At 41.2% G+C, this 16,011-nt stretch overlaps 1 protein-coding gene across 3 annotated transcripts in view; it reads right to left on the minus strand.

Annotated features, from left to right (window-relative positions):
* LOC115079411 (mucin-5AC-like) overlaps positions 1-15,613 on the minus strand; it is a 113,056-nt gene extending 97,443 nt beyond the window's left edge. For all 3 annotated transcript variants that reach the window (XM_029582981.1, XM_029582980.1, XM_029582979.1), the window contains exon 1: positions 15,508-15,613. In XM_029582981.1, coding sequence (XP_029438841.1) covers positions 15,508-15,580 — 73 coding nt within the window. In that variant the 5' untranslated portion in view covers positions 15,581-15,613. The remainder of the gene's footprint in view (positions 1-15,507) is intronic.
* Between the last annotated feature and the right edge of the window lie 398 nt (positions 15,614-16,011).

Genomic DNA, 16,011 nt, shown 5'->3' on the forward strand with positions numbered 1-16,011 from the left:
CTGATTAAGAAAAGCATTAAAAGCCTAGGACTTTGGATGGATTATAATCTTACTTTTCATCCATATATTAGATCCATCATTAGAGTTGGTTTCTACAAATGTCATGTGGTTTCCAGTTTAAAAAATCTTCTGGAAAAACCAGATTTTGATATAGTAGTTCAGGCTTCCATTTTACCACTTATTGATTATGGTAACACACTCTATATTGGCCTCCCTGATATTTCCTTCAGACTATTTCAGCTGCTGTTAAACTCTGCAGCCTGCGTCATTTCCGAAACACACCGAAACGAGCATATAACACCAGGACTCATGGACCTACACTGGCTTCCACTGCCTCAGTGGACGATATACAAAATAGGGACAATTGTTTTCAAATTGATCAATTCAAATTCATTCCCATGATCAAATGCTCTTTTAAAATTCTATCAGCCAACACATCTACTTAGGCCCTCCGAAAGAAGAATGCTGGATATCCTCTCTGTAAGAAGCGCACATCTCTCGGAGACTAGGGATTCTGCCTTCTCAGTAGCGGCTCCAGTCCTGTGGAATTTTTTTCCAGCAGAGCTGCATTTATGTGAGTGCTTAAAAACATTTAAAGCATCACTTAAAACCTTCATATACAGGCGAGCTTATTTGTAGAATCAACTTAAGGCTTGATTCAGATTGCGGGCTAGATTCATCATTCCCTGCGGAATGATGAGCTGCCATGGTAAAGGGGGCGGGGAAGGTGAAAAAAGGGGTGGGGGAAACTAGTGTGCAGCCGGCCACATCACAGCATTGCAGTTTCGCCATGCCACACACTATCGCCCCCCCCATAGCGCCACATTAAAAGGTGGTGCTATTTCCTGCGTTATTGCCAGAGATAATGTCCAAAACATTATCACTGGCAGTGGTGCCGCCACCCCATTTCCCTAAACCCCTCACAAACTCCTAACTCTACTCCTTCCCCTAATTTTAATGTTACCGCCGCGATAAACCCATTATCGCGTGCGTTAGGGCGTTATCACGTGCGATAATGCCCTAATGCACGCGATAATGGGCTATCACACCTTGGAAAATGACCCTGTGAGTTGTCTGCTTCAACGGCAGGGGAGAAAGTCTGATACTTCACTTTCAACGCATAGCCAGCATAGCTCTCTGCTTCAATGGCAGGGGAGAAAGTCTGTTACTTCACCTTCAACGCATAGCCAGCAAAGCTCTCTGCTTCAACGGCGGGGGAGAAAGTCTGATACTTCACTTTCAACGCATAGCCAGCATAGCTCTCTGCTTCAACGGCAGGGGAGAAAGTCTGTTACTTCACTTTCAACGCATAGCTCTCTGCTTCAACGGCAGGGGAGAAAGTTTGTTACTTCACTTTCAAAGCATAGCCAGCATAGCTCTCTGCTTCAACGGCAGGGGCAATGTAGAAAAGAGGATCTATATATAGACAACAACCAACAAGGACTGAATTACATAGTCGAGTAAACAAAAGCATGGGTGTAGCTTGCTTATTGAGGTGGTTACTACCCCTAACTAAGCTACATATTCAATTAGAAATTCCAAAGATAAAAGGGAAGAGTATAATAATGGGAATACAGTATACTACTGTCCACCTGGTCAGGATGAAGAAACAGACTGCAAAATGCTAACAGAGATTAGACTGGCTTATAAAATGGGCTACAAAATAATAATGGGAGACTTCAATTACCCAAGCATTGATTGGGTAAATGTCACATCAGGACATGCAAGGGAGATAAATCTCAAGCTCCTAGACGTAATCAAGGACTGCTTCATGCAGCAATTGATCATGGAACCAACGAGAAGGGAAACTATATTAGATCTAGATCTTAGTGCCATGCAGAACCTGGTGCCAGAGATAAAGGTGGTAGATACACTTGGCAAGAGTGATCATAATGTAATATAATTTGACATAATCACTGGAGGGTGATTAGTAAGGAAAATGACTGCAGTAGCATTTAACTATAAAAAGAGAGACTATGGTAAAATGAAGACTTTTTTTTAGAAAGAAACTGAAAGATACAATCTAGAAGGTTAAAAACTTGTAGGGGGGAATGGGTGCTGTTTAAAATTACCATCTGTGAGGACCAGTCAAAATGGAGAATAGCTAGAAAGATTCGGGCTCTTAAGCTTGGAAAAGAAACAGCTGAGGGGGGATATGAGTCATAAAATCATGAGTGGTATGGAATGGATAAATAGGAAATGGTTATTTACCCTTTCAAACAACACTAGGAATAGCAAACGCTCCATGAAACAATTGGTTCAGGAACCGACGAGAGAGGGAGCAATTTTAGATCTAATTCTCAGTGGAGCACAGGACTTGGTGAGAGAGGTAACGGTGGTGGGGCCACTTGGCAATAGTGATCATAATATGATCAAATTTGATTTAATGACTGGAAAAGGAACAGTGTGCAAATCCAAGGCTCTCGTGCTAAACTTTCAAAAGGGAAACTTTGATAAAATGAGAAAAATTGTTAGAAAAAAACTGAAAGGAGCAGCTACAAAAGTAAAAAATGTCCAAGAGGCGTGGTCATTGTTAAAAAATACCATTCTAGAAGCACAGTCCAGATGTATTCCACACATTAAGAAAGGTGGAAAGAAGGCAAAACGATTACTGGCATGGTTAAAAGGGGAGGTGAAAGAAGCTATTTTAGCCAAAAGATCTTCATTCAAAAATTGGAAGAAGGATCCAACAGAAGAAAATAGGATAAAGCATAAACATTGGCAAGTTAAATGTAAGACATTGATAAGACAGGCTAAGAGAGAATTTGAAAAGAAGTTGGCTGTAGAGGCAAAAACTCACAGTAAAAACTTTTTTAAATATATCCGAAGCAGAAAGCCTGTGAGGGAGTCAGTTGGACCGTTAGATGATCGAGGGGTTAAAGGGGCACTTAGAGAAGATAAGGCCATCGCGGAAAGATTAAATGATTTCTTTGCTTCGGTGTTTACTGAAGAGGATGTTGGGGAGGTACCCGTAATGGAGAAGGTTTTCATGGGTAATGATTCAGATGGACTGAATCAAATCACGGTGAACCTAGAAGATGTGGTAGGCCTGATTGACAAACAGAAGAGTAGTAAATCACCTGGACCGGATGGTATACACCCCAGAGTTCTGAAGGAACTAAAAAATGAAATTTCAGACCTATTAGTAAAAATTTGTAACTTATCATTAAAATCATCCATTGTACCTGAAGACTGGAGGATAGCAAATGTAACCCCAATATTTAAAAAGGGCTCCAGGGGCGATCCGGGAAACTACAGACCGGTTAGCCTGACTTCAGTGCCAGGAAAAATAGTGGAAAGTGTTCTAAACATCAAAATCACAGAACATATAGAAAGACATGGTTTAATGGAACAAAGTCAGCATAGCTTTACCCAGGGCAAGTCTTGCCTCACAAATCTGCTTCACTTTTTTGAAGGAGTTAATAAACATGTGGATAAAGGTGAACCGGTAGATATAGTATACTTGGATTTTCAGAAGGCGTTTGACAAAGTTCCTCATGAGAGGCTTCTAGGAAAAGTAAAAAGTCATGGGATAGGTGGCGATGTCCTTTCGTGGATTGCAAACTGGCTAAAAGACAGGAAACAGAGAGTAGGATTAAATGGGCAATTTTCTCAGTGGAAGGGAGTGGACAGTGGAGTGCCTCAGGGATCTGTATTGGGACCCTTCTGTTCAATATATTTATAAATGATCTGGAAAGAAATACGACGAGTGAGATAATCAAATTTGCAGATGACACAAAATTGTGCAGAGTAGTTAAATCACAAGCAGATTGTGATAAATTGCAGGAAGACCTTGTGAGACTGGAAAATTGGGCATCCAAATGGCAGATGAAATTTAATGTGGATAAGTGCAAGGTGATGCATATAGGGAAAAATAACCCATGCTATAATTACACGATGTTGGGTTCCATATTAGGTGCTACAACCCAAGAAAGAGATCTAGGTGTCATAGTGGATAACACATTGAAATCGTCGGTTCAGTGTGCTGCGGCAGGCAAAAAAGCAAACAGAATGTTGGGAATTATTAGAAAAGGAATGATGAATAAAACGGAAAATGTCATAATGCCTCTGTATCGCTCCATGGTGAGACCGCACCTTGAATACTGTGTACAATTCTGGTCGCCGCATCTCAAAAAAGATATAATTGCGATGGAGAAGGTACAGAGAAGGGCTACCAAAATGATAAGGGGAATGGAACAACTCCCCTATGAGGAAAGACTAAAGAGGTTAGGACTTTTCAGCTTGGAGAAGAGACGACTGAGGGGGGATATGATAGAGGTGTTTAAAATCATGAGAGGTCTAGAACGGGTAGATGTGAATCGGTTATTTACTCTTTCGGATAGTAGAAGGACTAGGGGACACTCCATGAAGTTAGCATGGGGCACATTTAAAACTAATCGGAGAAAGTTCTTTTTTACTCAACGCACAATTAAACTCTGGAATTTGTTGCCAGAGAATGTGGTTCGTGCAGTTAGTATAGCTGTGTTTAAAAAAGGATTGGATAAGTTCTTGGAGGAGAAGTCCATTACCTGCTATTAAGTTCACTTAGGGGTAGATTTTAAAAGAAGCGCGATCAGCCTACTTTTGCTTGCGCATCAGACTCAAGCAAAAGTACGCTGGATTTTAGTAGATACGCGCGGAGGCGCGCGTATCCACTAAAATCCTGAATCGGCGCGCGCAAGGCTATCGATTTTGTATAGCCTGCGCGCGCCGAGCCGCGCTGCCTCCCCCCGTTCCCTCCAAGGCCGCTCCGAAATCGGAGCGGCCTCGGAGGGAACTTTCCTTTGCCCTCCCCTCACCTTACCCTCCCTTCCCCTACCTAACCCACCCACCCGGCCCTGTCTACACCCCCCCCTTACCTTTGTCGGGGGATTTACGCCTCCCGGAGGGAGACGTAAATCCCCGCGCGCCAGCGGGCCTGCTGCGCGCCGGGCCGCGACCTGGGGGCGGGTACGGAGGGCGCGGCCACGCCCCCGGGCCGTAGCCACGCCCCCGTACCCGCCCCCAAACCGCTGCCGACACGCCCCCCGGAACGCCGCGACGACCGGGCCCGCCCCCCGACACGCCCCCGACACGCCCCCCTCCGAGAACCCCGGGACTTACGCGAGTCCCGGGGCTCTGCGCGCGCCGGGAGGCCTATGTAAAATAGGCTTCCCGGCGCGCAGGGCCCTGCTCGCGTAAATCCGCCCGGTTTTGGGCGGATTTACGCGAGCAGGGCTCTGAAAATCCGCCCCTTAGAGAATAGCCACTGCCATTAGCAATGGTTACATGGAATAGACTTAGTTTTTGGGTACTTGCCAGGTTCTTATGGCCTGGATTGGCCACTGTTGGAAACAGGATGCTGGGCTTGATGGACCCTTGGTCTGACCCAGTATGGCATTTTCTTATGTTCTTATGTTCTTAAACATGTGTGCATATGTAAAAAAAAAATGTAAACACACATATTGCACTTATCTGGATAAGTTCATATATCTCTGGCTAAGAGAAAAGTTTTAAAAGCGGCACTTATCTGGTTATGTCAGATAGCCAGATAAGTCTGAAAAGGGCTACTTATCCGGTCAAGTCAGCTAGCCGGATAGGTCTTAAATAGTTATACTTATCTGTGTAAGTAGCTCTATTTGAGACATTCATCATCTTACTTAAGCAGATAAGTAGCATCTTTCAGATTTGCCCAGTTATTTGACTTAGGCCTAGATTAATCAAAAAGCTATAAATATAGCAAAAATAGCGCCCACGATAAAAAAAAGGAGGCATGTGCTCCTGCATGGCACAGGTAATTTCCACAAGCTGCGATAAATTTATCACACTAGTGCTAATTTTCACATCACATGCTTATTAATCCACCACAGGTACGTTACCAACCAAAAAGAGGGGGGAGGGAGAGAGGGAGAATATGTAACTTTACTATTTATATCATTATAAAAGGGATATTTTGGGGGTTTGGAGGGTGGGCTAGGTTTGGGGGAGACAGTTTTACATACTCAGTCAGAGGTACGAGCAGAAAAGTTGACATCACTGAAAATTTTCTGTCATTAGGAGCGATGAAAGGTAAAAGAGGAGTTGATTTGTACAATGTATTCTCTCTGCCTAGCTCTCTCTCGCTCGCTCTCAAACATTTTCGGTTGGTAGTGCACAGAAAGACATTTGACATTAGGAGCCGCTCATTACCATTAACTCCATGCTTTGCACCATTTACCGCACGTGTTAGGGCCTTAACGCAAAATGATAAATGACCCTGTTAGCTTCATAAGTAGCACTTTTAGGATTTATCCGGCTAAGTAGCGGCAAAGCTATTTCTAACTTTAAAAATACATACATGGAGATTTTATCCACTTAATTTACATGTATTTACCCCGGAAGTCAGGTTTTGCGCGTGTAAGTCAGGAGATTTTTTTTTTAACATGCATGCAGCAGTGAAATTACCAGTTTTACCAATTAGTCTACCAGTTTGCCCACTTCATCTGCAGGTCATTGCCCTCCTGGCTCTTCAGCCTCAGCTTCCCCCCATTTCACCCAGACCCCCCCCCCCCCACCTAATCAGTATTTCACTTTAAAGTGTTTACAGATAAAGCACATATGTAAGTAATATATGAGTAAACAGCCATATCTACATGTGTAAATCTCTTATGAACTAGCAACTTCCATGTATAAATGTTGGTCCCCACCTGGGAACGCCCCTGAACTGCCCCTTCTTTACATGTATAGATTTACTCACACACCCTTATTTAGTATATAAGTGAGTATATGCAATTACATGCCTATATGTTGGTTTTTACATGCACACCTTTTGAAAATTCAGCTTATATTGTACAGCCATAATTGAAGTATTGGCATAAATGTATGCATACTTGGTATTCAAGAAGAAATGAACATGTCTGGACAGAGAGCACTAAGTGATGCTTAGTGCACTCTCTCTCTCTTATGATGCTATTTTCTCCTCTCACTCTCTTGAAGCAGCCACTAAGAGTGCACTCTCAAAGTAAATTCTTCAGGGGTTCTTGTTTAACCAAATAAAATATTTGAGCATATATTGGACACATAGTAATAGATACAAATAGGGGTTGAATTAGCATAAATTTCAAACTTGTGAGCAGACAGATTAATGATTGATGTTACTGATCACAGTTTTCAAACATGTGGTAATTTAACCACTTTATGTGTTTGTTTAACCAAGGAAACTGTAACCTCAGGCTCATTATCAAAAGTATTGTGCATAATATGCTATTAGTAGGGATGGGTATGTGTCAATTATATGTACTGAAGGTTATACACTAGCACATAGTAGTGCTATGTAGTGTTATGAGTAGCCAGTGTGGGTGAGCCATGTTTGCTAATGTGACTCAGCAGTTTGCCAATACTGTTTATAGATTATGTTATCCTAATGTCCCAGGACTACACACACAGGTGTGTGCTGTCTGAGTAGCTAAGGATAGCTCTATAAACAGGTTTGCATGCATGCAGAACATGTGTATAGTGCAAATTTGATTATGCAAGGTGTGACTAAATAAGCCTGAAAGAGGGAGTAAAAATGTGAATGTGTTTATATTAGGATAAGAGAGATGGAGTATGTGTATAGAGATTATAGTTGTTAGGGTATGCCAAAGCAATCTTTAAAATGCAAACACTGTGATCCCTAGTGTGAAAAGCTTTAAGCTCAGGTTTGCAAAGATGAGTAATCAAATCTAAATCCAAATTGACCCTTTAATACCAGATTTTATGTGTGGAAAGTTAGCTAATCATTACAATATGGGGAAAGGTGTAAAATGTTTTGGGTGCCATTATGTGTTAGAGTAAAAGAACCAGGTTTATTTTAGCTATTTTACCCCAAGTACAAAAACATTTTAAAAGTGACAACATTTCTTTCATAGGAAATAATGGGATTGCATTGCGGTATCGGTAACAGTGCTCAGGGTTGGATGTATGTTGCTAGTGTATCTGTAAGAGTTGAAAAGGCTATTAATAGTGTGTATATGCTGAATCTTCCTTGTGAATCTCTTGATCTGAATTTTTCTTGTGCCTGTCCTCCTGCTTTGAAGGAATTGATTTTTATAAATGGGATATAAGAAATGTAAATAAAATAAATAAATAAGTGCACTTGCTATTCAGCAAAACCCAAATATTTCATTCTGTTTGGCTTCCAGATGCCAAACTAGACTGGGGTAAATGGAGCCCTAAAACCCAACTCTTCTGATATACATTGCAGATCCCTGTTATAAAATGCCTTCTCTATAACATCTCTTGCCAATAGCCTTATAATGAGAGAACTGTGTGTTAGTATCAGCTGATACTGCTAATCATTGCAAAGCCTTTGAACTGTTTTTTCATAGGACTAGCTCACCATCAACAGAAAAAAAAACTATTAGGTGAATTACAGTGATATAATAGAACCCTTTGCTGCCTACTCTCCAGCACTTCTGTATTGACATCTTGGAATTTTATTACATTCTAGTTCACACACAGACTCATTTTTCAGTATAGTACAATGTGTCAGCTCTTAATACTAGATTCAAAGCTTCTGTCTTGGTGAGATCACTTTGGAAAAAATGACACCTTTAAAGTGATTATATATGGTTGTTCTATGAATATTACTGCATCTTTCTAGATTGTTATCTGCCATCATGTGCTATGTTTAAAAGATTTTACCCATTTATTAGTAACTTGAAAACAATTTATAACCCATGCCACTTTTTTTAACTATGACATCAGGCCCCATTGTCTAATGACAGCAGCTCCTGAAAGGTACTTAGCTTTCCATTATATTTACTGCAGTAATTTTAAATATTAGTTTGCCAATTTAGAATAAATATACTGGGAAATTTACCCAACCTTCAGGGTGATAGGAATTCTTTACACATTGCATAATTTCTGTGTACTTCACAGACTTTTCTCTTTTACAGATTCAAAGACTCAAGAAGTGCGTTGAGTGAGGACAAGTCATTTTGATTTAGTGAAAGCAGATTCAGCTAGAATTGAAAAGGACTTTATTTTATGCCTTTTGGCTGCCAGGCTTTCTTTTATATTGTATCTTGTATTATCTAGATTTGTCTAGGTCAGAACCTCTTACAGTCTGTAAAGCATTCTACTTGATATATATATATTGAATATCTATAACTTTAACCCCTAACTCCCCCACAGACTTTGCCAAAATGGGGATGTTTCTGGAAGAAGAACTAGAAGACTGGGAGAAAATGGGCGAGGTGGAACAATAGTGGGCAAATTAAAAGAAGCTATTACAAAGGCAATAAATCTATACATTAGAAAAGTAAACAAAAGTAAGAGGGAAAATAAACTGACCTGGTTCTCAAAAGAGATGCTGAAAAAGACAAAAAGAACAGCGTTCAGGAAGTATGAAGGATCCCAAAAAGAGGAAGACAGGGAAGAATATCTGGTGAAAGTAAGGGAGAAGAAGAAAGAAATAAGGAAAGCAAAAGGTCAGGTGGAAGATTGCCAAAGAGGTAAAGCAAGATGACAAAACATTTTTCAGATATATCAGAAAAAAGAGAGGTTTGAAGTGATTAGATGAAGAAATGGCTGAAATAGAAACAAATACTTCAGTTTGGTGTTCACTACAGAAGACCTTGGAGAAGGACTGTTGCTGGTTAAAAAGACTACATACATACAGAAGAGAGTGTATGGAAAAAGAGCTAGGAAAACTGAAAGTGGACAAGGCTGTGAGGCTGGATGAGGTACATCCTAGGATACTGAGGGAGCTCAGAGATGTGCTCGCTGGTCCTCTGAAAGAACTGTTCAGTAGATCCCTAGAAACAGGAGTGGTGCTACATGACTCAAGAAAAACAGTGGTGGTCCCACTTACCAAGAGTGGTAGCAGAGAGGAGGCTGGAAAAAACAGGCCGGTTAGCTCACCTTGGTGGTGGGAAAATTAATGGAGACTCTTTTGAAGGAAAAGATAGTGAACCTTCTACAAAGTGGTGGGGTTCTGGACTTGAGGCAGCATGGATTCATCAGAGATAGGTCCTGTCAGACAAATCTGATTGATTTTTTTGATTGAGTCACTAGAGAATTGGATCAAGGAAGAGCACTTGATGTAATATACTTGGATTTCAGCAAAGCTTTGATACAGTCCCGCATAGGGAGCTCATGAATAAAATGAGAAACTTGGAGTCAGGGCCAAAGTGGTGGAGTAGATTACAAACAGGTTGACTGACAGGAGACAGTGTGTAATGGTAAATGGAACCTAGTCAAAAGAGAGATCAGTATTGAGTGGAGTGCCACAAGGGCTGGTTTTGGGACCGGTTCTGTTCAATATGTTTGTGAGTGACATTGCAGAAGGGACAAAAGGTAAAGTTTGTCTATTTGTAGATGATATTAAAATCTGTAATAGAGTGGACATGCCTGAAGCAGTAGAGAGAATGAAAAGGGATATAAGAAAGCTTGAAGAGTAGTCAAATGTTTGGCAGCTGTGACTCGATAACAAATAGGAAGTGGAGATGATGAGCAGTATACACTATTGGTGAAAAACTATAGATAGGGATGGTATAGCGCTAAGAGTTCACGGATCCTTATATTGAGTTAATCAGAGAAATGAAGCATTAAATCAAATGTTTTCACCTTTTATTCATAAATTCTTAAGCAAGGTTGCTGTCCCCCGACGTGGACCGTGTTTTGCCACATAGGCTGCGTCGGGAGTGGCAGAAGCCCTGAAAACAACTGTTGGTAGTGTCAAAGGGTTCTCAATGCATGAGCCAATGATCGTATCCATATGTACTATCAGGGGAAAATGCTGGTGTTGAGAGAGGGATGCCTTGCGGAGGACTGTCCAAGAAGGAGTAAGCTGCTGGGCGCAGTGAAACACTGCACAAAAGTTTCCCAATCGATTTCTATATAGGACCGGCTTTTTAACCAGAACTATTCAAAGGGTAGAGGGAACTCTGACAAATGTAGCATTGAAGGTAGCTGGAACGGTGAAACAATGACATCTCCGCGGAGTTTGTCAGAGTTCTCTCTCCCCTTTGAATAGTTCTGGTTAAAAAGCTGGTCATATATAGAAATCGACTGGGAACCTTTTGTGCACTATTTTACTGCGCCCAGCAGCTTACTCCTTCTTGGACAATCCTCCTCAAGGCGTCCCTCTCTCAACATCGGCATTTTCCCCTGATAGTGCATGAACCAATGATTGTATCCCTATGTACTAAGAACCCTTTGACACTACCATCAGTTGTTTTTCGGGCCTCTGTCCCTCCCAACACATCCCATGTGGCGAAATAGGGTCCGTGTCAGGGGACCAAAACCTTGCTCTAAGAATTTATGAATAAAAGTTGAAAATGCTTGATTTAATGCTTCATTTCTCTGATTAACTCAATATAAGGATCTGTGAACTCTTAGCACTACACCGTCCCTATCTATAGCTGGGACTCAATGCCAAGAAGTGCAGAGTCATGCATCTGGGATGCGGAAATCCAAAAGAGCTGTATGTGATGGTGAGTGAAAGACTGGGAAAGGGACCTTTGTGTGATAATGTCTGGTGCAAGGTGATAGCTAAAGGCAGAAGAATGCTGTGCTACAAAGAGAAAGGAATAACCAATAAAAAAAAAAAGGAGGTGATAATGCCCTTCTACGGGTCCTTGATGAGGCCTCACCTGGAGTTTTGTGTTCAGTTCTGGAACTCATATCTCAAAAAGGATAGAGAAAGGAGGCGATCCACAGAAAGGTAACTGAAATGGTGTGGGATCTGTATCAGAAGACTTATGAGGAAAGGCAGAAGGATCTGAATATGTATACCTTGGAAGGCAGGAGGTGCAGGGAAGACATGGTAACAGAATTTCAGAAATTGGAAAGGTTTTATTGATGCACGATCCTCAAACCTTTTCTGTTGGAAAGCAAATAGTAGAACTAGAGATCATGAAATGAAACTCCAGGGGACGACTCAGAACCAGCATCTGGAAATATTTCTTCACAGAGAGGGTGGTGGATGCCTGGAATGCCCTTCCAGAAGAGGTGGTGAAAATGAAAAAGGTAAACAAATTCAAAAAGGCATGGGATAAACACTGCAGATCCCCAAAGGCTAGAGGTAGAAATGAAGAAAAGGGTGCATGAGGATAACCTGCAAGGAGCGGCAGCTACTACCCCTAACAGAAGACACCAATATTACTATCCGGAAACAATTAAAGGTGAATTTTAAAAGCCCAATGCACGCCAAAATTAGGGAATGGGCCGGCACTCGCTGAGCAGGTTTTAAAAGCCACTGGGATAAGAGTGTAAATGCCAAGGCGTGCATAGAAAGTTTCCAAAAGGGGGATGGGGGGCAAGGGCGTGGTCTGGATAGGGCATGGGCATTCCAGAATTTTATCATTAAGTTTGTGCTTAAATACTTACATGCACTGGCACGTGCCAGAGTCCCCTGCCAAGTAACTTTACTTCTGCTATGATGTGTAAGTAGTAAAACCAAAAAATACAGGCAGATCAGCGGGGTTTTAAAGGTCGGGGCTAACAGGGGAGAAGGGAGGCTGTTAAACTAGAGGGGTTTGGAAGTCCTATCCCTTAACTAGCACAGATGGGAAAACCCTTGGTGTCGGCGTGTGTGGCTTTTAAAATCTCCCCTCGAATGCAGCAGAAGCGGTATTTGTGCACATAGGCACGCATCCACTTAAACTGAGTGCACATATGCGCACAGTTCAGGCTTCTTTACAGCATGCATGCATATAAGCGCTTAAGTTATAAACGGTCGCGTCCCTGGGTACGGGCCGATAAGCGCGTGCACATGTGCACTTGCGAGCTGGTTTAAAAGTTACTGTCCCTGCTTTCATGATTTTGACACAACTGCGACATTGCTCTCTGCTTCGACAGCAGGGGAGAAAAGTCAAGGCCCTGACTTTTACAGTCCGGGGTGCTGATATGCAGAGATTAGGGAAAAAGCTCAGGACTGCTTCTGTGGCTGGGTCCAAAAGCAAAGCCCGTTCAAGCAGCATTGTCTGAATTATTAGGAAGGCTGCTCCCCCTGTAAAAATGTTGCTAGCAATAATTTTGTTATGAGTTTGACAGTGCTTGGTTTTGATTGTTAATACTACTATCCTTAATATAAGGCTTGGGGTAACCTGCACGGAGCAGTAGTTACTTCCTGGGCAGAGTGGATGGATGGATGGTCTTTTTCTGCTGCCAATAGTCTGTTTTATTTTATTTATTTATTTATTACATTTATTGAATGCCTTACTGTTAAAAAATGCTTAAGGTGATGTACAGCTCTATTAAAAATACCATGTACCAAATACAATATAATATAAAATTATAAAATAATACATTTCTGTACTAGTTATCAACAGCCATTATCACACCCTAGTAATAGTTACTTCTGTTAGGTCTCCCTGATACTGCTCTATATGTTACTATGTAACTTTCTCTTCTGGAGGTCGGTATTCAAAGGTTTGTCCAGGTAACTCCAAAGGTTACCTGGACAAAAACTGAGAAATGCAGATTTTCCCCAACCACTGGCTAAATTTACCTGGAGAAAAAGATGCAGGTTGGGCGACATTCCAGGGGCATAGCTAAAATGTATCCAGCTAGTGCCAATATTCAAGGCTATCCATATAAACTTTGCCGGGGGATACGCTGTCGTCACGTTACCTGGATAACTTTAGCAGGGTATATTCAGTGGAACATTTACCCAGGTATGTTCTGCTGAATATCCAGGTGAAGTCACCCAAGTGACTTTTCCATTCACTGGCCTGCTGAATATTGGCCTCCTTGGTCCCATCTTGATGCCAGGCACCCCAGACAGTGACTTTTTTTTAACCCCATGTGTACACTGTAAATCCCTCACAGTGCTTAACCATCTAAAGCTTTTGCAATGAATTTCAGGTGAAGTCCTACAGCAGCAAAGGGTCCCTGCAATCACAGAACTTCATAAAAATGATGCATGGCCACATGTATTTTAGAAGATGCAATGAAACAGCAACTAGATCTTGCAACTTTTACTACTCAGAAAATCTAATGACAGGGTAGCAAAACTAGATCTATTTTTTAAAATTACCTTAAAGGTATTTTGGAGCACCAGAGAGGAGAACAGTAAGATAGAACCTGCCTTTTAAGCCTGTTAAATTCACTAGATCTAGTTGTAGATGTGCAAAATGGTTAAAAACAAAAGTGTCATAGTTAATATCACTGCAGTTCCAAGGGAACAGTATTATAACGTGGCTTCTGGAGAAATTGGAAGGGTATTAACGGTGCGGTATTAGTGCACAGTTATGATAATTACACGTTTCACTTCATACATTTACACTTTTTTGTTATCATAGGTGTGCACACTCTGTTAATGGTCATAGTCCTTCTTGTCCATTCCCTTTTGTGGTTTTTCATACTTTACTTGTACTGGTGCAATACTGGCGCTGAGTTTTCAAACTGTAAAAATGTGGGGATGTTCCATTGCTACTTACTGCCAAGGATGTTGATTTACTATGGCACAAAACTATTCATTTTATAGCTTTCATAAAATTTCACCTTATTTGTTTGGATAGTCTGAGAATTTGTTTGCTTTTCAATCTCTTCCAACATGTTGACTTGATATTATAAATGAATGCATGCATGTAATCACTTGGCTCTAGGGCACTCCTTTGAATTTTAGATGCTTATTTTCATGGAAGGATTCTATGAACCAAACGTAGATCTGCCTGAGGTTGGAAATTGAGTTGTGAGCTTATCCTTAAAGAGTTCATCAAGCAGCACAACAATACACTAATTTACATAGATTTGCAATGATGGAAATGGTGCATTAAGAGCAGTTTTCAATCACTAATGTGTCCTCAGGAGATAAATACAAATCACAACCAAAACTAGGATGGAAGCTAATGATTTTATGTATTTCCACTGCCAATTGGATTAACAAAAGAAATGTGGCCAGTATTGCCTCTTTAAGATCAATATAATCCTTGAGGAAATCTCTGGTTTTAGATTGGTTTCAGTTTTTTTCCAGCTTTCAGAATGGCTGCATATGCATCTGTGCTCTTAATCGTTTTCCTAAATACTAGGAAGAGGAAGCCAAGAGATCCAGTAGAAAGGACAGCAGAACTGGGAGGAGTGAAAGCTAAAAAGTTTGGGGTTCAGCTACAATTAGAAGAGGAGCTGACAGCACCCACAGAGTAAGATCAAAGGAGAACAAGAATGTGAGATCTTTCTTGTCAGCCTTTGTCAAACACACCACCCACTTCCACTGTCATCAGGTTTCTTTCACTAATTTGAAAGCAAGACATTCTTTTTTAAAACATAAACTTCTCTCCCAGCATTTACAGATGTGCTACTATTTTAAAATGGTTTAGGTTCTGCACTTTCTCTTTCATATTAGGTTTGCCCCAGGCTCCTGTGTTTGCAGATGGACTATTGATGTTGAGCCTGTCCAGTTAACATTTACTGGATTTGTAAGCGGAAAAAAAAATTCCACCCATATAAACTCACTAGTAAAAGTTTCTTACATTCAGAGTTCAAGTTAACCTTGTTGTTTGAACAGATTTAGTTCAACTGATAAAACTGATAAAAGAAATAGAATATGCAAGTTCCTACCTTGTAGCTGGACAAAGGTGGCTGCTATTACTAGGATCCATATGTGAATCCGTGTCCCTCTACCTATGCCCATCTTGTCCGAAGTTCGGACACAAGGTACCGAACTGAGGACTTGAGAGGAGGAACAGTTCACCTGTGCCTTAGAGAAACCTTTTATAGAAGGAGCGTTTGGCTGCAATCCCAGATTGCTTCACACTGATTCTTAGGAAGGTGGGGCTTGAGGATTTGAGCTTCCCTCTGCAGGTGAACAGGTAAACAGAGGATGCTTAGCCTTTTCCGGGAAGGAGAATGGGTCAGCAAAGTGTATTTGCAATCTGGGAAGGGTGTTATGTATTGCTGCAAACCTTCTTCTGTCGAAAGAATTCAGGGAGACCCACATCTATGAGCATATCCTGGAAGAAAGATTACTGAGGTAATCAAACAAATCGCTTTTGTTCATCTTTATAGAGATTCTAGATCCTACAGGGAGGGTCAACTTGATTGCCGCAATGTGAACCAGAGCTT

The sequence above is a fragment of the Rhinatrema bivittatum genome, chromosome 17 (genome assembly GCF_901001135.1).
Source record: "Rhinatrema bivittatum chromosome 17, aRhiBiv1.1, whole genome shotgun sequence".
In the NCBI taxonomy this organism is placed as follows: domain Eukaryota; kingdom Metazoa; phylum Chordata; class Amphibia; order Gymnophiona; family Rhinatrematidae; genus Rhinatrema; species Rhinatrema bivittatum.